We start from the raw sequence: 24,227 nt of genomic DNA, 5'->3' as shown, positions 1-24,227 counted from the left end.
CATTAGACACTACATAAAAAAATGGATAACACAGAATCCAAAGCACGAAAAAAAAAAGTAGCCTATATTGTAACAAAGTAAACAAGTATAGTAATGACAACTTAATTGTGTGAGGTGAATAAATTGTATACTGTATGCACTGCAAGTATAGTATTGTACTGAATATTGTATAGGATTGAATGTCTGTATATTCAGCACTTGCATACTGTGAAAATACAGTGACCCAACTGCAAAAGCCAAAAAGCTTACCGTGAAAAAAACTCTAAATGAAAAGCATGTACACACAGAAGAGTTGTGCAACTGCAAAATCAAGGACAGTGAGAGAGATTTTATTCTGCTTCTGCATCATGTCTTTATGTTGGTCCGGCCGGAGGAGTTTCTCCACATCACAGGCAATGTGAATCCCAGGCTTAGGGAAAACCCCTAAAGCCAGATCCAGCCTTTACAACACTCCACACCTTGCTCTTTCTCGTCTTCCTCCTTCACCACCTCTTACATGCACTCTTCCTTCTCTCCCTCTTATATTGTTTCCATCCATTGTTGCTATCAACATTCAGTGCTACATTTTGAAAAAATGTTGGCACTCTGAACTGACTTGTATTATGTACAGTTGGTTTGGTGACATCATTAGAAATAAGTGTGGACAATGTTTTAGCAATTCAGAAAAACTGTAATAATCTTAAGCAATTCCGGGGGAAAAGAGACAAGTCGTCTCTTGTCCCTATCTCCTTGTTCTTGGAATGTTTATTCTGTAGTTCTGAGATATGGTTTTTTTTTTTTTTTTTTAAATATGTTTTATTGAGCACCAATCATACAAAGCGTACACAATGTTAAACAGTACTGATAAATATGAAGCAGTGCTCCCATTTTTTCATTTTTTCCCCCCGCACCCGTCCCCCTCCCCACCATCCCAAACCCCTATATGGGACCCCAATCCCCTATATTGGATCCCATCCCCTGAAGTGCCCCGTTCCTGGAAAACAAAACACAACACAATACAATATGTATAAATAAAAACATGGATAAAAAAAAAAAATAAAAAAAAATAAAAAAAAAATTAAAATAAATAAAATAAATAAAACTCATGAATAGGTGGTTAGTTACACTGTAGATCCAAAGGGCGTAAACATTTCACTCCTCAGGTATGATGTCTAGGGAGTCTATAATGGAAAGCAAGGGGTTCCAAGTTTTATCAAATCTCCTCAAAGAGCCTCTAAGAGAAAACCTTAGCCTCTCAAGTTTTAGATTATGTAGGACTTCCTTAATCCATCTGTCATATGATGGAGGCAGGGCCTGCTTCCAGTTAAGCAAGATCAGGCGTCTAGCAAGCAGGGTACAGAAGGCCAAAGAGTGTTGTGCTTCAGTTGTTAGAGTGCTGCCATGTGATATACCAAAAAGGGCAGACAGAGGATTCGGGTTTGTTACACGTTCTGAGATATGTTATAGCTAATACTTCATGCATCCACAGAAGAGGTCCCTCAACCCATGTTTATTTAGTATTTTTTTTTAAACAATATGAGGATGTGTATGTGGATGTTATGTGGAAAAATAAGGGTGAAGCCATATCCTTGAGATGAGTCAGATCTCAGGAGGTTCCTGAATGTTTTCCAGATTTCACTCATTTTTGTGAATTGTTGTCAAGAAATCAGAAGCTTTTGGGGGAAATGTTATTATCCTCCAAACAATCTCTCAGCATTCATCTCCAAAACAGATATCAACAGCAGACAATATGGGAGAGATGAATTCCTGTTTAACACGTGCACATTAAATCACAAAAATCGAATCAAATCTATTTTTTATACCATAATACAACAGATATGCTATAAATACATATTTAATAACATATTTAACAATTAAAATAAAATAAAATAAAAATTATTAGATGGTTACAAATATTGGATGGATGTCCTGTCCTTTCGAGAGTGTGTGTGCGCGTGGGCGCGCGCGCGCGTGTGTGTGTGTGTGTGTGTGTGTGTGTGTTCAGTCAGGCATCAGATTGTTGGGTCTGTGATGTTGGGCTGATGTTCAGTGCAGAACTGAAGTGACTCAGTCAGAACAGAAAGTTCTCCACACAGAAGACATGAGCATGTGGATACTCATATTTGCATAACAGGCAAGGTAAGTGCTTTATCCTTTTTACAGTAATATTATTGTTCTAATATGTTCCTGCGTAAACCCTCATTTTAGCATAACAAAACTAAAAATTGATCATAAATGTTAAAAATACACATTTAACATTGTTGCATGTATTTGTGGATTTAAATCGGTCTTTGTTTAAAATGTGTTTTGATGCACACGTTCTGATTCATTACACTTGATTTATTAGACATTATTATGTTTGCTTAGGAATATCTGAGGATCATGTTCTGCTTTGTTTGAACATCTAAAAAGTGTGTATTCAAACAACAAGAAAGGGACACTCTTTGTGCATTTATTATTTTTTAGCCACTTGGGCTTTGTATAATGCATGCGATAATTATGCACCATAAACAGATTTTTAAGATGCACAGATTTTTTTTATTCGACTGTCTTAGGTCAGGCATGAATGAAAGCATGGCCAAAGTGTTTTTTCTGAGCTTGTTGCTTTGGCTGCTTGTACCTGCGGCCAGATGCCAGAACAGAAGACAGTCTGGAGAAACACCGAACAACCTCACCACAAAACAGGACAATGGTAAATGCATTAGCGTTTTCTTCAGTTCCAGTGCATCATTTATTGTGTTGACTAAGTCTTTGCATGTACAAAAGTTAAAGTTAGATATCTTTACTATCTCAATTGTTTCTCCAAGACAACAATGAGATTAAATGGAGACTGTTCTCGTGAGAAAAGATGTATAGTGGGTCCAAAAGATAATTCACCTATCACTCAAAATTGTTATGCGGATAATATAATTTGGAAAAAATTTGATCTAATTACAAAAATAGACCAAATTAAATTATTTTCGCTAGTGGTCTGATGTGTTTGGATCCCATCACTCTTATCTCTATAAAGCTGTCATATTTTGATTCACAAATTTCTAAGTTCTCTAAATGATCAATAAATATGATCAAAACTTTGCTGAAAATCCTGTTCCACACTATCTACTGCCTTCTGTCGTCTGATTGGTCGTTTCTAAAGCTTTTAGTATGATTGAAAAAAGTCCACCTTTAGTTTGTGGTTCACGTGTTTTTTTGCTCAGAAATCTTTAACAATTTTTTTAAGAAAACGTATAATAACGTATATAGTTGGTAATATTTCAAGATAAACGTTTGTTGGACTGAAGAAACTTAGGTTTACCTGAGTAAAAAAATCGTGTTTATATCAAATATATAATCCATCAGGCTTTTGAAGAACGTAGTTCATCTCTCAATCATCATTATATTGCATTGCAGTATGTTCCCCCCCCCCCCCCCCCCCCCCCCTAGCTTTGATCATAAAACTAAGCATTGAAATATCATCTACATTTTATGTAATAGTCGGTTATGCTGTTAAAAATCTCATTGATTTACACTACAAGCTATCATATTACATACTTTTTCTCCCCAAACAAATACCAGCATCTGTACCAAATTGCATATTTTTGATCTGTTTCTGAATAAAATGTAGATGTGTTTTTCCTCCTCGAGAATGAGCTCAATAATCTCATTCTATATGAGCCGTAAAAGCCTTATGTATACTCAACAAAACATATGCAAACTTTTTTATTAGATTTTGTCTAAAAAGGTTCAATAGACTGTATATATATTTATTATTCCGTATGTCAGGCTTTATTGGGTTAATAAGTGATGATGTCATTGAAGAACCAATCTCTTAAAGAACCTTTCAGTCATTTTTTTTGTCAGCATGAACTACATTTTAATAATCTAAAGAGCCTTTTGTGTAATGGAAAGGCTCCATGGATGTTAAAGGATCTTCATTGAACTTTGCCAATAAGAACCTCTATTTGTATGTGTGCTTAAAGAGTTTATGGCTAGTTCCCTCTCTCGTTTCAGAGCTAGTATGTCCTCTCGAGATCGCATTCATCCTGGACAGCTCAGAGAGTGCGAAGAGCTTTCTGTTCGACCGAGAGAAAGCATTCGTGCGCTCCTTCAGCAGGCGTGTGGCTCAGATGCAGGTTTCTGACTGGCATCTGAAGACTCGTCTGGCGCTCCTCTACTACAGCAGTTCAGTGCACATCGACCAACGCTTCACAGACTGGCAGGACTTTGACGTCTTCCTGAGTAGATCGGCAGACGCCATCTACATCGGTCAGGGAACGTATTCGACATATGCCATATCCAACGCCACCCAGCTCTTCACCAGCGAGACCAAGGAGCAGAGCGTTCGGGTGGCCCTGCTCATGACCGACGGCATCGACCATCCGAGGAATCCTGACATCATGGCGGCGGTCGCTGAGGCCAAAGGCCACAAAATTAAGATCTTCACTATAGGCTTATCAAACCTGGCGAAGGACAGTGCCAAGCTGCGGTTGGTAGCGAGCAGTCCATCCCAGCAATACTCCCACAGCCTCACTGACCCCAAACTGGAAGAACGGCTCCTGCAGCAGCTCGTGAGATGTTCAGTTCATCTGTCAGCCTCTTTAGCTTTAGCAAGATCAGACATCATCATAATCAACCATAGCATAAATATGCAAATAAAGGATTGATTTTAAAAAATGGGAGCGAAAGATGCATTCAAATAGCACAATTAAATGATACAATAAACAAAAACGATCAATAGTGAATTGAGAAACTGAAGGTATCAGCACTTCTAATTGAATCCTTTTCTATATATTTTTCCAGAACTTTTCAAATATTTTATACCTACGCCACTTCGGTTACTATTGAGATACATCACTTCTTAGCTTTTCAAATCATGATTCTATGGGCTTCATTGAAAAAACACAAAAATTACATTATGCAACAGAATGAAGTGTGAAAATATGATTATAATCAGGGCTTGACCCGCCAACCCGCCAAATGCGGGTGGATTTTGCTCGTGGCGGGTAACACAGTCACTTCAACTAGCCACTTTGGCGGGTTGAATAATTGTAGTCTTTTCAAAAGGCATCTGAAGCGCACTGGCTGCGTGGCGTGCGCGTCTCCGCTGCGTGGTGTGTCCGTTTTTATTTCGGCTCCCATGTTAACAGGTTAGAACTTGCACACTGCCTGCGTGACGCGCGTCTCGAGCCGCGCCGAAAACGCGTGCATGCTAGAAAAAAAACCGACGCCTATTTCTCACGCGACACGCAAGCCTGTTGGAAGCGTTTCCAGGCTAAATAGAATAGGAAAATATGTCATGTTGACACGAACACATATTAATAAATGGCATTTTTATGTTTGAAAGTCCATAGGTTTTGGCAAATGCAGATATAATTTAAAAAAATTCAAATATTGCACCTGTCAATACAGAACGAAATATTCTTATAGCCTATTTTGCCGTCTATGCTGCAACGCCCGAATCCCGAGATAGCCCTCCATGTACGTTACCAGCAGACACGTTTCTGGTGTGCAAAGACACAGAAAACGCAACTTGTAACAAAGAATTTCCCATCGGGGCTCAATAAAGTAATTCTGATTCTGATATTTAAACAGACAGTGTTTCTAATGCTAAAGGTTTTTTGTTTAGTTTTTTATATTTTTTATTAATCTTCTACATCCATGCACCACTTTTATTATGCAATAAGAAGCTATGTCTTCATCTTAATACATGGTTTTATAGGAGCTTTAAAGGAGCTTTACACACAACCTTATCAGAGCTAATGATAATGACCTGTATTGTTATACCTAGTCTTGATTTGCGTGTGTACAGTGGTTTTACATTTAAAAGGGTTGTAAATCTAGTTCAAGTAAATTTTAGCACGCCATAGTCAACTTTAATCAGGTAATTTCACAACAACAAAAATGTGGCTAGTAAAAATGCTGTGTGGCTAGTAACTTTGGAAAACCACTAGCCACATTGGCTAGTGAGCAAAAAAGTTAATGTCAAGCCCTGATTATAATGTATTATTATTTATTATTAAAGGTTTTTTTTTTATATAAAAATTATATATATACAGTATAATTATATATAATTAAAACTTATTGTATTTAATTGAAAATTACATATAATCATGCAAAGCCCTTTAGCTGTTCTAAATTCACTGTAAACCGGCTTCATGGGGCTTATTGCTTTTATAAAACGGTTAGTCCATAAAAATATTTATTTTATTGAGGTCACAGGTGTATGTTTGTAGTAGAGTAATGGCACAACCAATCAGAATGAAGGACCGGAACTATCGTAACTACCATATATTTCAAACTATTTGTATTATATATTTTTTTAATTTCAGTTTTACTTTGATCAATTATTAAGACTTAGACCTGTGGAGAGCAAATTTGTTAAAAGAAGAGAAAAAACTGATTTTGCTAACTAGCAGACTACCAGCTTATGCTAACTAGCTAACTTGTATGTTGTGATCTGCAAGCTGCCATCTTTGCTCATGGTCACTCAGTCACACCAGTTCTGGGTTCAATGCACTGCAAGGTCATTTAAAACCATGCATGTAAATCAAAAAAACATTTTAAACATAACAGTTTAGGATAATTCTAACTCTAAATTATGAATAGCCATGTTTAAAGATTATGTGAAATGCTGATAAACACACACCTGGGACTTGGGTCAATAAGAAATCACATAGCAGATTAGCAACTAATTATTCTAATGCATATGTGTGCATTAGATATATAATATATTAGTTTCACCTTTGAAGTCGAATTACTGAAATAAATGAACTTTTGCACGATATTCAAATTTTTCGAGTTTCACCTGTAGGCTACTTAAGTAATGTTCAAGTAATTTTTTTAAGTATACTTTATGTAGTAAGTATACTAATATCAATGTGCACTAGTGGTAAACTTGTAAGTGGACTATTTCAATACAGCTTAGGACTAAATTGGCCCACTTTTAGTATATAAAAGTATACGTTTAAGTGTACTATAAGTGTAACAGTAGTAAACTTTAAGTACAAAAGGTTTCTCATTTGTAATGCATATGTAGGCCTACTTCAAGTGAACTTATAAGTATACTAGTAGTTTACTATTTTAATACAAGTAGCCTACATTTTTTTTGTTTTTTTAGTACACACTGAAGTGTACTCTCAGTTAACTACTAGTTTATACTGCAAGTATACTCGAAAAATACCTTTAACTGTACTTTAATTTTAAAAACATGTTATAAGCTTCATCCATCCTTTTTTTATCAACACTTGAATGTCGGTAAGTTAAGTTTCATAAAGAAAGGCAACATTTTAAACAAAAAAGTTGAGAAAATCACATTTTTGTCAATACGCCTTTATTCAGACCGATGATCAAAACACAGATGGAGTAGATCGAGTCCAACACCCCCAAAGCTTCACAGTCGTTTTCTCTTCATGGGTTAGGCTTCATTTAATTTGGTAACATTACGCAGTTTTGATTTACACGCTGTTTAATGTTTGATGATCACGTTATTTTACATTTGGGTGAGCAATCTTCTATCACTTGTTTCATCTTCTTCTTCTGCTGCGTTTTGATCCGGAGATTCTGTAGCGGAAGATGTGTCATAGCGCCCCTAACCGTATAACAGTGAAAACATGGATAGCTGGAAAATTCAGTCAATGGTGGGGACAGAGTAAAGTAGAATTAAAGTAAATTCCTATGTACACTACCAGTGAACTAGCCTACACAGAAATTCAGATACTCAGAATTAGAAACATATCTGTTTAATATCAATATTCTAATCAATATTTTCAAACAATGTACATTTCATAAGACTGTATATGAAAAACTAGGTAAAAAAGGTATATTTAACACGCTATACTCAATCAAAAGAGTTAACACAACTGCAAGCCAAGTATACCTTGAATACTTAATTATATATTTAAGTATATCTCGATCAAAAGATTGTGAGTACTGGCCAAATATACTTGGACTTTTCTCTCAGTATAAGTCAAGTACACTTAAGTGTAATTTTAAGTATATTTCTGAGAAGTATATAAAATGTAGACTGAAAGTATACTTTCTTATTTTTAGTTTAAAAGAAGTATACTAATAGAACACTTGAATAAGGATTTCGTAAGGGATGCTACCCTTTCATTTAGTTTTGATGCAAGAAAAAACTCAATCTTTCTTTTTTACAGCCTGAAGGGAATGTTGCTGTTATTTTGGGTCAGAGAATGGATGCTCTAAAAGTTTCTATTCGTGAGGATTTGAGATCCAAATACAGTAGCTAGTGTTTGGTCTTCTGTCCTGAAGCATGTGGTTCACACATCAGTGGGTGAATCAAATCTGTGTGCGAGGGATTTTCCCAATAAACACAGAAGGAAGGGTCTGCCGCTCGGGAAATGTCAAGCACTGTCTGTGATCGGGTCTCTTAGAAATGCATAATAATGCTTCCCATGTCATGCACGGAATTTGCCGATAAATTAGACTTGTTTTGGTAGTTATAGATTTGTATTCTAATTATTTCTCTTTTCATTTTTTTTTTTCAGGAAATAATTGCAAAGAATGAAGTAAGTACTGAACTATCAAGTAGAGTGACCCTGAAAGTATTCAGACACTTTAGTCATAAAAGTCTGAATGTCATTGAGAGGAAAATAGCCTAACCAAATGGCATTAAGCTACAAAACCACACAGGTTTCATAATTCTCAATATCCCCTCATAATGAATTAATAACTCAAATGGATTAAATGAATAACTAATAATGAAATATACAACTGCGATGTCCAACTTTACCCAGATACACTTGTGAAAATCAATAGCAAATCTCTGCTCTGTGATTGTTTATATTGACACAAACATGTAAACTGTATAACCATACAGCTCTATATATAAAGATGGCTAAATATTATATCCAGTTTTATCGGCAACCATGCAGCAAACTCACGGCACTCAATCAAAGCGAAAATATAGCAAATCTCAACTGCCTGATTTCATTTTGTCTCAAAATGTAAATATATTATTGCCCAGCTCTTTATATAAAGTTGGATATACAGAGGTTGGTCAATGAAACTGAAACACCTGGTTTTAGAACACAATAATTTATTAGTATGGTGAGGGCCTTTTTAGTCCTTTTGTGGCAAATACAGCATCAATTCATCTTGGGAATAACAGATACAAGTGCTTCACAGTGACCAAAGGGATTTTGAGCCATTCCTCTTCCAGAACAGCGTCCATGTCACTATATGATGCTGGTGGAGGAAAAATAATGTTTTCTGACTCGCTCCTCCAGAACACCTCAATAATATTCAGATCTGGTGACTGTGCAGACCATGGGAGATGTTCAACGTCACTCTCATCTTCCTCAAACCCTTCTGTCACAAGTCTTGCTGTGTGTGTTGGTGCATGATCATGCTGATACACGGTTTGAACATCAGGTGCTCATGATCCTCCAGAAAGGTTCGGTAGTCCTCGGCAGTGACGTGTCCGTCAAACACAGTCAGGATTGTCATGATATTGCAGCTCAAACCATCACTGATCCACCCGTGCTTCACTCTGAGCAGAAACAGTCCGGGGGTTCAGACTCTTTAGGGTTTCTACACACCGTAACTCACACAGATGTGGGAAAGATAATAAAAGTGGACTCATCAGAGAGCAATACATGTTTCACATTATCCACAGCCCAAGATTTACACTGTTAGCACCAATGAAACCAGAATTTGGCATTGGCACGAGTGACTGCAGGTTTGGCTATAGCAGCCCGACCATGAATATTGACTCTGTGGAGCTCCTGACAAACAGCTTTGGTGGAAATTTCAAGGTGCGCATTTAATTCTGCAGTGAGTTGGGCAGCTGTGCTTTTATGTTTTTTGGATACAATCCGGGTTAGTACCTGCACATCTCTGTCAGAAGCTTCCTCTTGCGTCGGCAGTTACTCCTGTTGGATGTGGTTCGTCCTCTGTGGTTTACGTCGACATGACTCTGGATATTACACGTCTCGATACACAAAGACTTGCTGTCCTGATCACTGATGAACCAGAGACACGCACCAACAGTTGTTCCTCTTTTGAACTCTGATATGTCTCGCATTATGTTGAGTGGATTGCAATAGTTTATGTACAGCTGTGCTATTGCTCTGCTAATTCAACCTTCACACTCGGCTCTTACCGATGAATGTAAATCAGTGGAGATTGGCCACCAGGCGTATATAGGCATGAAATCTCCAACACTATATTGGCCAGTGTTTCAGTTTCATTGTCCAACCCCTGTATAAGTGTGTCCAACTTTATTGACATACAGTACAAGTACATGCCCATATACAAACAATCAAGCTGAAAATCTCAACTTCTTGATTGCTTGTCGTCGCAAATTGTGAACTATATTATTGTCCAGCTCTAATCTGCTTAATCTGAAAATATGGCATGAAAATAGTAATGTTTTATAAACATTAACATCATGATTTGCAACAATGTGGACTGTGAAAAGTGCTATACAAATGCATTTGACCTGACATGGTTAAAGGGATAGTTCACCCAAAAATGAAAATTTTGTCATCACTTACTCACCCTCAAGTTGTTCCAAACCTGTCAGAGAAAAAAAATACAATGGAAGTCAATGGCTACCGTCAACTGTCTGGTTACCAACATTCTTTAAAGTAACATCTTTTGTGTTCAACAGAAGAAAGAAACTCATACAGGTTTGGAGGGTGAGTAAATGATGATGAAATTTTCATTTTTGGGTGAACTATCCCTTTAAGCAAAGCATATCACACCATCAATAACTGGACTTTAACAATGCTGATTGCAAACTACCTGATATTTGTCTTGCCAGTGCCCACGACCACCGGTGTGTTTGTGTGAGAAAGGTGATCGAGGTCTTCCAGGAGCTTCTGTGAGTATTGCTGGGATGGAATTGAGGCCATATTCCTTCACTTGTGCCGTTCATGAAGAAAACTCTATTTTGTTTAGGGTAAAAAAGGAGACCAAGGTTATGAAGGACCGCCTGGTACAAAAGGCTCAAGGGTGAGAGTGAAAATAATTACCATATGTGTTTAAAGGAATTATGATGATTAGATCTGTAGTTTATTGTTGTTGATGCACTGCTCTGACTGATTTTACAGGGGGAAACAGGAGCACCTGGTCTTCCAGGAATCAATGGTCCAGAGGTACATCACATCTTCATAGGGTCATACATTTTGTCTCACTACTGACTCTCTGACCAACACGGTTCTTGTTCCTGGTTCCTCATCCACAGGGAAGATCTGGGTTCAAAGGTGATAAGGTAAAACATCTGGGTTTTATCTTTTGCATATGCATTTGGGTTGTTGCGATTCATTTGTTAATAGTTCCATGCATTGTCCTAACCAGCCACAAGACTATCTACTAAGATCGCAAAATCATTTGCATGCAAATTAAAAAGCACTCTAAAAAATAAAGGTTATTGGCTTTGATGGTTCCAAGAAGATTTAACATCCATGGAACCCTTTTCATTGCACAAACAGTTCTTTATAGTGGAAACAAATTTATTTAGATTATTAAGATGTTCCATCCACTTTTAAGAACTGTTCACTGAAAGGTTATTTGGGGATTTGGTTATTTCTTCTATGACATCATCATCACATCGCTGTGAAAACATCCTTTTTTAACCTTTATTTTAAGAGTGTACTTGTGGCTTGACTGGACAGAGTAACTGCTCAGCTTTATTAATGCTACTTTCACTGTTCTCACACATTCTGATTCACAATAACTGAAGTCTTGAGTCATGTTTTAGGGGGATCAAGGTAACTGTGGACCACCAGGGCAAAAGGGACATAAAGTAAGTCTTCTCTGTTGTTCTACGAATTACTATTGCTCTGAAATATGCCACGTATGATTGATCAAAGTTTTATGTGTCATTTCACAGGGCACTGAAGGGCCTCCAGGACCGAGGGGCCCCAGAGGAGAGCAGGCACAGTACAAACATATCTTTACATATGACATATTACATGCCACATTTCAGTTTTCAGCTGAATTCATGATGCATAACATGAACTGTATTTGTATTTTTATAATTCGATGATGATAATTATTTAATTTAATTCTGTGAGACTCTTAAGTAAAGATTCCTTTATGGCATGCATAATATTTAACAGTAGAACACACTTAAAAGCTCCAATTTATATTTGGGAAAAAACGAATTCTTAAAAACTCCTCAAATTAATTATTTTATGAATTAATACATGTATGCATGGAACTCATACAGTCTTCAATTTAATTTATACTTTTTCATGAATTTGTGTATTTATGAAACACATTATTAATAGTTGGGTGGTCTTATTCATTTTAGCCTGTATTTTTCTAAACACATGAAACAAATGATAATTGTGTATTTCATCCATACAATCATATTACTTTAAAGGAACACTCCGACTTTTTGGGACTTTAGCCTATTCACCTTATCCCCCAGAGTTAGATAAGTCCATACATACCTTTTTCATCTCCGTGCGTGCTATAAGTCTGTTTGACGCACCCACCGCTAGCCTAGCTTAGCACAAAGACGGGATGTAAATGGTTGCAGCTAGCATACTAATCCAAATAAGTGACAAAATAACACAAACATTTTCCTATGTACATGTTGTGATTTGTATAGTCACCGAGTGTACAAAAAACAAAGTCACATGAGACACAGACATATTTTAACCGTATAAATACTGGGAACTATATTCTCTGAAGGCGAAGCACTGCTACTTGGGCGGAGTGATAACCGCAGCACCTGAGACGCGCTCTCTGCTCCTCACCGCTCCTCCACGGCGCGTCTCAGGTGCTGCGGTTATCACTCCGCCCAAGTAGCAGTGCTTCGCCTTCAGAGAATATAGTTTTTTTTTTATAGCACGCACGGTATGGACTTATCTAACTCTGGGGGATACGGTGAATAGGCTAAAGTCCCAAAAAGTCGGAGTGTTCCTTTAAACACAAATAAATAAATAGCATTTATATAGCAGTAGTAGTAGTATAAAAGCCTGGTTAAAACCAGACCACTCAACTGAGTTATGGTCTGGCAAAGCGTCATAGACAAATCATTTCCAGAGGGGCGGCACCAGCGATGAAGGAGATGACGTATGCAGAGCGGCGGAGAAACATCTCCGAGTGTTGATCTTTGCTCGGATTTTAACAAAAAGGAAACGTTCAAATCGCTTAAAACAGATGCGATAGCTGATTCGAACGAGTGATGTTCGACGGCGGCATCCATCTTTGTAATGTAGGCTACAAAATCTGCTTCAAAATCCCAGCGCTGTCGTCATCGTGTAAAGCCCGCCGCAACGTTTCTGATTGGTGCCTCGATTTCGACGGATTGGAAATGGGCTTGAATGAGCTCTTTGCCAGACTAACTTTCAGAGCAAATCTAAATTTGCCGGAAGTTGTCTGGGTTTTCCCAGGCTAGTAGGCCTAGTATAATGTGTTAAATAATTATGCCACTGTTGAAAAACATTACCTGTGAACAAAAGCATTTTTTTACTTTTAAGAAGTGTGTATAACAGCACCATTTAAGGAGTGAATTGTGTAAGGGTGATTTCAGACAAAAATTATTTAGTGATTTATAATTTTTAAAGTGAGAAAGTGAATATAGATAGAAATAGAATTAAAACTAAATGCATTAGTCTTATCACATGTTGTCTCATCACATAAACGCAGTGATCATGGCAGGCCGGCTGTTTCCCCGCTCTGCACTTATGGAATGTGATCGGCAGATCGCTCGTAATCCTATGCTAATCTATACATGTAAAGGAGTGAATCCAGGCTTGCAGGATATTATTCTTTTTCCGAGGATGACTTTGTACTGTGGGATTAGTGAAGAGACTGAATAGCTCAGATTGACTGGTCCTTCAGAACCAACATTTGCACAGTTTAACAGGCATCGACAGACGCCTAAAAGTGCCATATCAACTTATGGTTTATTATAGGCATATGGCTGATTAATTGTTTTTTTAAAAAATTAAATGATTAAAAAATTAATGCATGAGAGTGCAAGACCAATTTTAACATATTTCTTCATTATTTTACCAGGGTCTGAAAGGGCCTCCAGGGGACCAGGGGCAAGAGGGTCAAGGAGGACCCAAAGTATGATCATATCTTCCATTTCTTTCAAGGGAAATGACTATAACTGATATTTGTGCTTTAAATAGAGACATAAATCTGGGTGGTAAAGAATTCACATTGTAGTGATCTTTCCATGTTTAAATGCAGATTTTGCCTCTCACGTTTGGTCTGGAAGTTCTAACAAAGAGTGCTTTGAAAATCTGACAAATATATAATAGCACATTCAAATGCAAAAACTCTTAAACTGTCAGACACAAGGGATGCCTTTATGCTCTGTAAATGTCATTTGGAACATACACGAGTGAATGCGTTGGGTGATCAGAGTGTGTACTGAACCCTTTCACCATACCTCACGCTAATAGGATGTTTTGTATATTAAGCCAAAAGTTGCAATGTGACATGCATCTTCGAGATGACTGAGGTTTATTGCATTTTGCAGCAAATATACAGTATCAGCTTTAAATTTATGTGAACTTTTAAATTTATAAGAAAATGACATCCAAATAAATGACTGACCTTCAGGTTGTTCCTAGGGGGACCGAGGGCCGGCTGGTGCGTCTGGCCCGCCGGGAGATATTGGGATTGGATTCCCTGGACCAAAGGTAAACTTTTCAGCTGGTTGTTCTCCACACGACTTCTCTCAGTTCATATTACTCAAAAAAAGCAGTGGAAACATATACTACCAATCAAAAGTTTAGGGTCAGTAAGATTTTTTTTTAAATTATTATTCAGCAAGGATGCATTAAATTGATCAAAAGGAAAAGTAAAGACATTTATATTACAAATGATTTCTTTTAGGGCGACAAAGGAAACCCCGGAAGACCAGGTCCTCTAGGTCAGGTTGGCATTGGTCAGCCAGGTCAATCTGTAAGTATAAACAGCCTCTTGTATGACTTTAAAACACGCATCTATAGATTATAATGAGATAATGATACATGCATCAATGAAGGGTCCTCCGGGTTTACCAGGATCACAGGGGAACCCAGGAGCTCCAGGCGAGGGACTCCCTGGCCCAAAGGTGAGCAGAGACAGTTGCTGTTCCTGCTTCTTTTTTAGGTCATTCCCTTTTCGATATGACCCTGACCTTTTCTGAAAGAAAACGTATTAAATTTACTCACACTTAAATTGTTCCAACTTCCAAACCTGTAAGTCGTTCTTACTTCTGTGAAAAACAAATCCTGCTCTTTTCAATAGTGAAAGTAAATAAAGATAGTAATGTCAATAAAATAGACACTCTTAAAAGTAAAGTTTCCTAAGGGGGGGGGGGGGGGGGGGGGGGGGGGTTCATTTTAAAGAACCTTTTTTCACTATAAAGAACCTTTGGATAAAAGGAAAGATTCCATGGATGTTAAAGATTCTATATGGAACCTTAGAGCCCAATAAAGAACCTTTATTTTTAAGAGTTCACATTGAAAATCATCTAAAATGAATGCATACCTCTATGTTATTCTTTCCCTTTAATGTTCGTGTGAATAAAGATATTGAAATATCACTTTTTTAATCCGTTTTGTGTTTGTGTCCTAGGGTGACCGTGGCTATGTCGGCCCTACTGGTGGACGTGGACCCCCAGGTTATGGAGTCAGAGGTGAAAAGGTACGGTGCAGTTGTGTGAGATTTTCGTTGGCCATATAAATAGCCATTTTGCTTAAATTTAGCCCTTATATCCATCCTCTTAGGGCAACGCGGGACCTTCTGGAACTCCTGGACCAATAGGAATGCCTGGCAGGGGAATTCAAGGAGAGAAAGTATTTTGTTATGTTATTTTTCTGGTTTAGCTTTTTTATTTATACCAATATTTCTGTACTAGTGGTGCTATAGGCAAGCTTCATGTTCTCTAGTGATTTAAACAAATCCCTAAGTCTACGTAATAAACACTGTTTGTTCTATATTTATATTCAATATGATCATGCATGTTGAGAAGTGTGCTATTACTTTTCGAAACAATTGGAAACATTCAACTGTCGCCTCCATCTTAATATCGAAAGGGGAATCAGGGACCAGCTGGTCCTCCTGGTCAGAGAGGGAATCCTGGGATAGGACTTATGGGTACAAAGGTAAGACTGCACTTCTATTCGAATTTTTTTTTTTTTTTTTTAGAAAGGAAGAAATTTATACTTTTTTTTCCAGCAAAGATACATTAAAATAATCAAATGAGATTAAAGACAGTTATATTGTTACAAAAAAAAATCTATTTAAATAAATGCTGTTCTTTTATTTCTTCAAAGAATCCTGACAAAAAATCATGATTTCTACAAAAATATGAAGCATTGCAGCTGTTTTCAACATTGATAATAATCAGAATTGTTTCTTGAGCAGCAAATCTGCATATTAGATTGATTCTGAAAGATCATGTGACACTGAAGACTGGAGTAATGATGCTGAAAATTCAGCTTTGATCACAGGAATAAATTATATTTTAAAATATTTTAAAATAAAAAAAACAGCTATTTGAAAATTGAATAGTATTTCACAATATTACTGTTTTTCCTGTATTTCAAATAAATTCAACATTGGTGAACAAGAGGCTTCTTTCGGAAAAAAGAAACGTAATTATTCCAAACTTTTGAAGGATATATAATTTTGTTTTGTTTGCTCTTAGGGAGAACAGGGATTCCCTGGAGATCCTGGAGCCACTGGAGAAAGAGGAATCGGAGAACCAGGACCCAAAGTAGGTTGTCGCTTCAACTAAACTGTTGTGACACGACCTAAAAAAACAGAATAAAGTAGCAAATCATGAAATCAGAGTTGTGTTTGGGTTGATGCCGTAGGGTGAACTTGGATTCCAAGGTTTACAAGGTGAACCAGGTGTACCAGGTGAAGATGGGACCATGGGACCAAAGGTGCCCGTAATAGCATGTTAGTGGTGGATAACTTTATATCCATAACATTTAGTGGGCATATCTTGTAATATACTATATGATATCTTGTTGATTTTAGGGTGATTTAGGCCTACCAGGACCCAAAGGACAAGACGGACCTCCTGGAAGAGGCCAACCAGGAGAGAAGGTGTCATGCCTACTAAAATTATTATATTAAAAAATATATAATTTTATGTATTAAATAGGTTGTATCTTCCTTCAACAGGGGGATCGGGGGGAGAGGGGCTCCAGAGGCCAACCAGGGCCAATGGGACCAGTTGGGCCAATAGGGGGAAAGGTGAAAACAACTCATTTGACATCTTCATGTTAACAAACACAAAATACTATGTCAAGAAAAGCCCTGTGTCACTGCCGCTGTTCTCTGAATGTTCTTTGAGCTACAGTGTCGTTCAATTAAAATAGGGAAACCCAGGGAATGTTGGACTTCCAGGTGTTCCTGGGCCTTCAGGAAGAGGCATACCCGGAGCTAAGGTACGTTAAAGAAATCAAGCTTTATCTGTAAAATAAAATAAAATAAAAAGCAAAAATCATGGTCACGATATAAGACACAATGGACGGTTAATGTGAGATCATCCTGGAACAACATTCCAATCAACCAATGAGATTTGACTGATAGGTTTACAGTTAATGTCAAGTTTAGACTTACAAAAAGGCTTAAGGGCTTCTACACCATTCTTATTCACCTCTGATTTTAGGGACATGTTATGGGTAGGGTTAGGGGTATAGGGATAGCGTTAGGAGTCGGACTAAGTATTTGGACAGGAATGTTGATCCAGGAACATGCCTAACCCTAACCCTAACCCTGGCAAAATCACAGTGACTTACAAGAGACGTATACATGGTCAGGCATTAAACATTGAAACATCTTGAAAATTATTCCACTCCAGAAAGATTGACTTAATAATAAACAATTTCAATTCATGAATAATTCATGAAAATGAACAAAAACGTCAGTTTCACATTTCTGCATTTAAACACACCGGGACAAAAGGTTAATTTACTTCCATTCCAAATTCTTGCTTTTAAAAAAAAAAAGTACTGATATATTTTTATTGTGGCTTACATTTTTTGGGAGCTACTGTATGTGTGTGTGTTTCCATATCAGGAGATCTCATTCCATGTTCATCTTCCTGTAGGGAGATCCAGGGCCAGTTGGTCCACCAGGACTTGCTGGAGAAACAGGGATAGGCATTGCAGGGCCGAAGGTAGGAGTGACTTCCCAGCTGAAATCTACACTGTTCTTTTGTGATTCAGATCATCAATTTTGTCTGTCTTTAGGGTGAAATAGGGTTACGAGGACCCATTGGACCTCCAGGGCTGAAGGGAGAAGGCTATCCCGGCCCACCTGTAAATAAAAAACATTATTAATGCAACTCATAGATAGTTACAGTACAGTTTGTATTTAATCTGACATACCAAATTGAATTATAACAGACTATATATGTGTTGCTCATGTGATCTGTAGGGGACACAAGGTCTTCCAGGTCTTACAGGAGAGACTGGGCCAGAGGGTACAGGTTTACCTGGACCAAAGGTAAGGTGATTGATTGCATCGCTCCCATTTTCTTCAGGAAATATAAAAATTTGAATCATTTAAAAAATATATTATTCTATTAGAGCATTTGATTAATTGATATTTTCGGTCGCAGGGGGATCGAGGCCCTCCAGGTCGCCCGGGGCCTGATGGAGCACCAGGTCTTGGTCAGGTGGGCCCAAAGGTGGGAAATATATTTTAAACTACATATATTGTATGTAGAATACATATTAGTCTTGCATAGCCACTCCATAGCAGTGACAAGAGGATGTCTGACCGAGATGTAAAGCAACCATTCACACTTCGCTGTGTTCAGCATCACGTTTAGGTGGATGAAAATGGAGAGTTATATAGACCAGCATGCAATTCGTTCAAGAATGTCGTGCAAGTTTACTGGAGCAACAATGGTGCGGTGAACTGCGTTTCCAGCGAGTTGTAAACACGACAGCTTTCTTCTTTGAGGGGGTTTGGCATTATGACGGCTTTGCTGTACACGTTTCCTGAAAATACTGGAGATCTCAAACAAACAGATGACGACTTTAAAGTGTTTCCCATTTTGTGTGCCATATGCTTCAGACATTCAGCCAATGGTCCATGGGTGTGAGGCTGAGACTAAATACATATACACATAATCAACACTCAGGGATGTCAAAATACACTGTTGGATGAGTCATTAGATTTGTGTTTGTAGATATGTTCGGATGAAATTCATGAATCTTGGTCCTTCCTAAATGGTCCTAAAAATAGGCTTAATGTTTTTGAAGCAGAATGTGATTCTTTTCAGGTTTGCTCAGAAGTGTGTTTGTGGTCTCCAGGGCTCCATTGGTCAGACTGGTCCAGCTGGTCCTCCAGGTATACCAGGAGAGGGCATACAAGGACCAAAGGTGACAGGAATCTGAGGCATATCAGCAGAATACAGTATTCCTGAACACATTACAGTGTGTTGTACAGTTATGAAATACTGAAACTGTTGAATTCACATGCACTTCATTCTGTTTTGTACAGGGTGAGCCTGGATATCAGGGTATACAGGGGCCAAGGGGGTCCACTGGAGAGGGTCTGCCGGGACAGAAGGTGAGGAGTCTTATAGCCAAAGTCATGCATTCATATTTCATACAGTTAGCATGAAAGGAATCCTTCTTCCCAAAATAAAAATGTCATCATCAAATGCTCTTTTCCACAAACTCCAAAAATGATGCTTATATGCAATTACAAAAATGGTGCATTAGATCATGTTTTTATAATACAACTGTTCTGTTTATAGGGGGATCGTGGGTTACCTGGAGCACAAGGACGCAAAGGGGACAGAGGAAACCCTGGAGAATCAGGATTTACAGGACCACCGGTGAGAAGAACTGAGGAAATGTTGATTAGTTGAAAAACTCTTCATGCTTGCTTTTTAATCGTCGAGCTTTGTGAAAGCTGACAACACTATAATCAACATCTGTATTTTTAACACCCTGAACATTGTTTCTTTTTTACAATCACAGGGTAATTCAGGAACAAAAGGAGATCCTGGTCTCACGGTATGTGCACAGATGAAAGAATTCATTTTCTACCTTGCCATTAAAGGTCCAAAATATTTTTTTTACATAAATTATTATATATACTGTAAAAGTGTTTTGCACCTAACGAAATGACAGTTCTAAACTGCAATATGTTATGTATTTGTTGCATAACCTCACCATACTTGAAAACCATAGGCCCATTTCAAATCTACCTTTAATTTAGAAAGTTCACGAAAAAGTTGTTTTATGTCAACTTATTTCCTATCTTCATCTAAATTCTATCTATGAGAGGTTTCAGTCTGGCTTCAGAGCACTGCACACTCTTTACTGAAGGTTTAAATGACATTTATTTGAAAACTGATGCTGGTGACTGTTACTATATATTAGTGCTCCTAGACCTCAGCTCTGCATTCGACATGGTGGACCATGATATCCTTATTTCTCGAATTGAACATGATGTGGGGTTGAAATTAACTGTATTAAACTGGTTCAGCTCCTTTTTGAAAGATCGTAAATTCTCTCAGTTTTGGCTAATCGGAGTCCTCAGCTGCAAACCTCTGTTGGAGAGTGCCTCAGGGCTTCATCCTGGGCCCCTACCCTTTTTTCCCTTAGGGATCCGAAACATGATGTATCATTCCATTGTTACGCAGGAGACACATAAATTTATGTTCCCCTCAAACGATCTGAAAAAAAAATTCACTTGAGCCTTTGCTGGATTGCTTAAACAATATTAAAAAGTGGATGTCTGCTAGCGTTTTAAATCTAAATGAAAATAAAAAACCAAGATTATCTTTTTTGGCCCTCCCGATGGTAGACCGATGCACCATCCTCAATTACATCACCTTCAGTAAATATTTGAATAACGTGGCGCCTTCCTACGTCTCTAATTTATTAGTCCTACAATACCTCAAATTTGGGACAACAAAACAGTCGGAACAGTCCGTCTATCCAGATTAGATCCGCACCGTTCCTTCCTCTTAAGTCTTTGCAAAAAACCTATTCTCTCTGGCTTTTAATGATCATTAGACGCTGATATATATTTATATGCCTTTCATATATGATGTTGCCATGGTTTTTTGTTTTGTCTTGTTTTATGTCTTATGATGTAGTGTAAAGCACATTGGTCAGCTGTTGCTATATAAATGGTGCTATATAAATAAACTTTGGCTATTTTCTTGTAAAACATACTATAATAATAATACGGTTTACAACTTCAAAAAACAAAATTTTTACAGTGTGTATTTATAAAGCTGAAATGATCATTTATATTGTATTCATTTTTTTCATTTGAAGTTTTAACTCAGTAAAAAGATTTATGTTTTGCAGAGAGAAGAAATAATCACTCTAATCAGATCTATTTGTGGTAAGTATTAACAAATGGCAGATCTTTTTCTAAGTTTGAATGCTTTGTAATGAATTGCACCAAAACTATATTGGATGATTTATTCTGGATTCTCAGGTTGTGGCCGGATATGCAGAGTAAAACCTCTTGAGCTGGTGTTTGTGATTGACAGCTCTGAGAGTGTCGGCCCGGATAACTTTGAAGTCATTAAAGACTTTGTGAATACCTTGATCGACCGCGTGTCAGTCAGTCCGGAGGTGACGCGTGTAGGGGTCGTTCTCTACAGCCACATTAACCTGGTGGTCACAAGGATACAAGACAGGTTAACTCGTGATGGAGTGAAAGCAGCTGTGCGCAGGATGCCCTATATTGGAGAGGGCACTTACACAGGTAGTGGCATCAGAAAGGCCAATGAGATCTTCCGCTTTGCTCGCCCTGGTGTGAAGAAAGTGGCGGTGGTTATTACGGATGGCCAGACGGACCACCGTGACACGGTGAAGCTGGAGGATGCGGTCAGAGAGGCTCATTCAGCCAATATCACCATGTTCGCTATAGGAGTGGTTAATCAAAGTGACCCGATTTATGATGATTTTAAGGAGGAGCTGAAGTCAATAGCATCCCCGCCCACTGAGGAGCATGTGTTTTCCATAGAAGACTTCAGAATGCTTCCTGGTATGTCGCAATGCATTCATTTCACACAATTAAAAATGGATAGTTCACCCAAAATGGAGTGTTTATGTCTTTGTTGGCAAAAGGCTATTTACACTAACTCCGCACACCAATGTCTGGTTCGGTCAGGAAAAAAAAAAAGCGGTAACTTCTAAATTATTACAAAAGAAAGGCGGTAACTTCTGACACGATCAACCCGAGTTCGAATCTGCCTCTTTCCGAACTCATTCTTCTCCCTTTTTCCATCACATATCAGCTCAGAGTAGCCTCTATTTTTAAATAAAATTAAGAAAATACTAGAAAAGTGGAATTAAAGGGTATTTAATAGTAGGAAAAAAGTGTTTATTGTGTAGGGTTAGGGGTATGTGGGGTGAATGTGCATGATTTCACCAAGTTCAACATGTTTCTGGGTCAACATTTTTGTTGATCCTGGAATAACATTCCAATCAACCAATCAGATTTGAGGGACAAGGTTACAGTTTATGTCAAGTTTAGGCTTACAACCACGGTTAGGTGCTTCTACATCAGTGTTATAAGGCTGGGACTACATTTTTGGACAGGAATGTTGTTCCAAGATCAACAAAATATGTTGATTCTTGTCTTACTTAGCAAAATTAGTAAACATATATCTGTGTGGAAGAAAAAATTCTGTCAGCATTTACATTTTGAACAATCCCATTCTGAAGGGCTTTATATTTGGACATTGAACTGAGACAGAAGAAAGCATTAACAAAAATAATACACTTAACCTTTAAAAACCCTCAAACATATATAATATAAACTGAATGCCTTAAATTTATGTTTTCTGTCTCTGTGGTCTAGAAGTGGAAAGTAAATTGCTCCAAAAGGTCTGTGAGAACATTGATGGATCAATATTCAGCACTACCTCCAGCTTTAAGGTAAAGTGACACACAATTCCGTCAACAAGACCTTTAATTAAAAACTCATGACGCATCTAAAGCCGCCATATTTGTTTTAAGAGCTGCTGTTGGATGCATTTTCATTGCTGAACTCCAGTGCAGAATTTCTGAATAAAACTAAAAGAATTTTTTTTTTAAAGTACATAAAATTCCAGCAGTGTGACATTCATTATACATTTATTTTTTATTATAATTTTTTGTTATACATTTTTTTGTAATTATTATTACACAAGCCATTTTTATGACTGATGAAACAAAAAAAATACATAAAAAAATACATAACCAAATTTGAAAAAAAAAATCCAATCAGTGTAACATTTCTTGACTATAAATGTATTTAATTTTATTATGATGTTTTTCTAATTATTATTATGCATGCAATTTTTATGACTATATAATAATTTGTTATTATTGTTAAACTGAAAATAAAATAATTTGTTAAACTGCAGGACTGTATTAGACGACAAAAAAGGAGATCTTAAGGCTATAATAATGGCTTGATATTTGACGCTTACTGTTATTATGCAAGTACTGTATGTACTCTAGTTATCAAGACATATTAATATTACACTGTATCAATCAGCCAGATGCACTTGGAGAGGTTGGCGTGTTCCCCTATGATCCTAAATCAGACGACATGGACATTATCGAGACCATAACACCATATTTGGAAAGGGATGACTTGAACCGCCTCCCAGATTTCTCTCTCACGTCTTTGGACCGGCCACATAAGGGCACATACTGGACTGACCCGACACGCAGACCAACTGACCCGCCGCTGCTCATACAGAACGATTTTACTGCAGGTAAACGCCCATACAGCTGTAAACTAAATCCTGTAAACAAAAGAACCATCTTAATCTTTCAATTTTCTCTCTCTCACAGAAGAGGGGTGCCTGGAGCCTCTGGATCCTGGTCCGTGTCGAGAGTATGTTGTTAAATGGTATTTTGATCCTAAGGCCAATTCATGTGCTCAGTTCTGGTTTGGAGGTTGCAATGGCAACAAAAACCGATTTGATAGTGAACAGATCTGCAGAAAATCCTGTGCGAAAATGTAAGTCTTATCATTAGAGCACTGAAACTGATGCAAAAGGATGGGATACTAAAAAAAAAAAAAGAAAAGAAAAAAGAAATAAAGCTATGGGGGCAAGTTATTATTTAAAATATTTTAGCTTTTAATATTTAACTGTGAACATTTTAAATAACTAAAACTTGAACAATTAAATAAATGCATGTATTTGCCACAAAAATGTCACACTTAAAATGTCAGAATGAGACTGCATTATATAGCAAAATATCAAAAGTTATATAAGACTAAAGACTCAGAAAAAGTCAAAGTAATTTGATACGTTGTAGTCTAATGCAGTGAGGATTAGACATTATTTT

General features: G+C 37.4%; 1 protein-coding gene and 2 long non-coding RNA genes across 3 annotated transcripts; 1 reads left to right on the top strand and 2 right to left on the bottom strand.

Annotated features, from left to right (window-relative positions):
* The first annotated feature begins 1,966 nt into the window (after positions 1-1,966).
* Positions 1,967-24,045, top strand: col28a1b (collagen, type XXVIII, alpha 1b). The gene is made up of 35 exons (XM_056259498.1): positions 1,967-2,118; positions 2,535-2,671; positions 3,970-4,526; positions 8,466-8,486; positions 10,745-10,804; positions 10,882-10,935; positions 11,034-11,078; positions 11,168-11,194; positions 11,684-11,728; positions 11,816-11,860; positions 13,957-14,010; positions 14,523-14,591; positions 14,788-14,856; positions 14,939-15,007; positions 15,514-15,582; positions 15,666-15,734; positions 15,975-16,043; positions 16,589-16,657; positions 16,758-16,829; positions 16,927-16,995; positions 17,074-17,145; positions 17,271-17,339; positions 18,005-18,073; positions 18,147-18,215; positions 18,334-18,402; positions 18,518-18,586; positions 19,218-19,286; positions 19,408-19,476; positions 19,667-19,747; positions 19,893-19,928; positions 21,237-21,273; positions 21,370-21,924; positions 22,744-22,820; positions 23,425-23,647; positions 23,727-24,045. Exons 2-35 carry the CDS (start codon positions 2,542-2,544, stop codon positions 23,897-23,899), a joined length of 3,399 nt encoding a protein of 1,132 aa, XP_056115473.1. The 5' UTR covers positions 1,967-2,118; positions 2,535-2,541; the 3' UTR covers positions 23,900-24,045.
* Positions 10,651-14,644, bottom strand: LOC130091556 (uncharacterized). Its single transcript, XR_008807825.1, has 3 exons — positions 14,506-14,644; positions 11,050-11,174; positions 10,651-10,868 (listed from the first exon to the last, which is right to left on the bottom strand). It is a non-coding gene; the product is annotated as an uncharacterized LOC130091556 (long non-coding RNA).
* Positions 18,082-21,712, bottom strand: LOC130091557 (uncharacterized). Its single transcript, XR_008807826.1, has 3 exons — positions 21,639-21,712; positions 21,479-21,548; positions 18,082-18,213 (listed from the first exon to the last, which is right to left on the bottom strand). It is a non-coding gene; the product is annotated as an uncharacterized LOC130091557 (long non-coding RNA).
* Positions 24,046-24,227: the final 182 nt, after the last annotated feature.

This window comes from Rhinichthys klamathensis, unplaced genomic scaffold (assembly GCF_029890125.1).
Source record: "Rhinichthys klamathensis goyatoka isolate OS25496 unplaced genomic scaffold, OSU_Roscu_1.1 h1tg000168l_1, whole genome shotgun sequence".
In the NCBI taxonomy this organism is placed as follows: domain Eukaryota; kingdom Metazoa; phylum Chordata; class Actinopteri; order Cypriniformes; family Leuciscidae; genus Rhinichthys; species Rhinichthys klamathensis.
The sequence above is the reverse complement of the archived record's forward strand: the minus strand, read 5'-3'. Positions and strand labels throughout refer to the sequence as shown.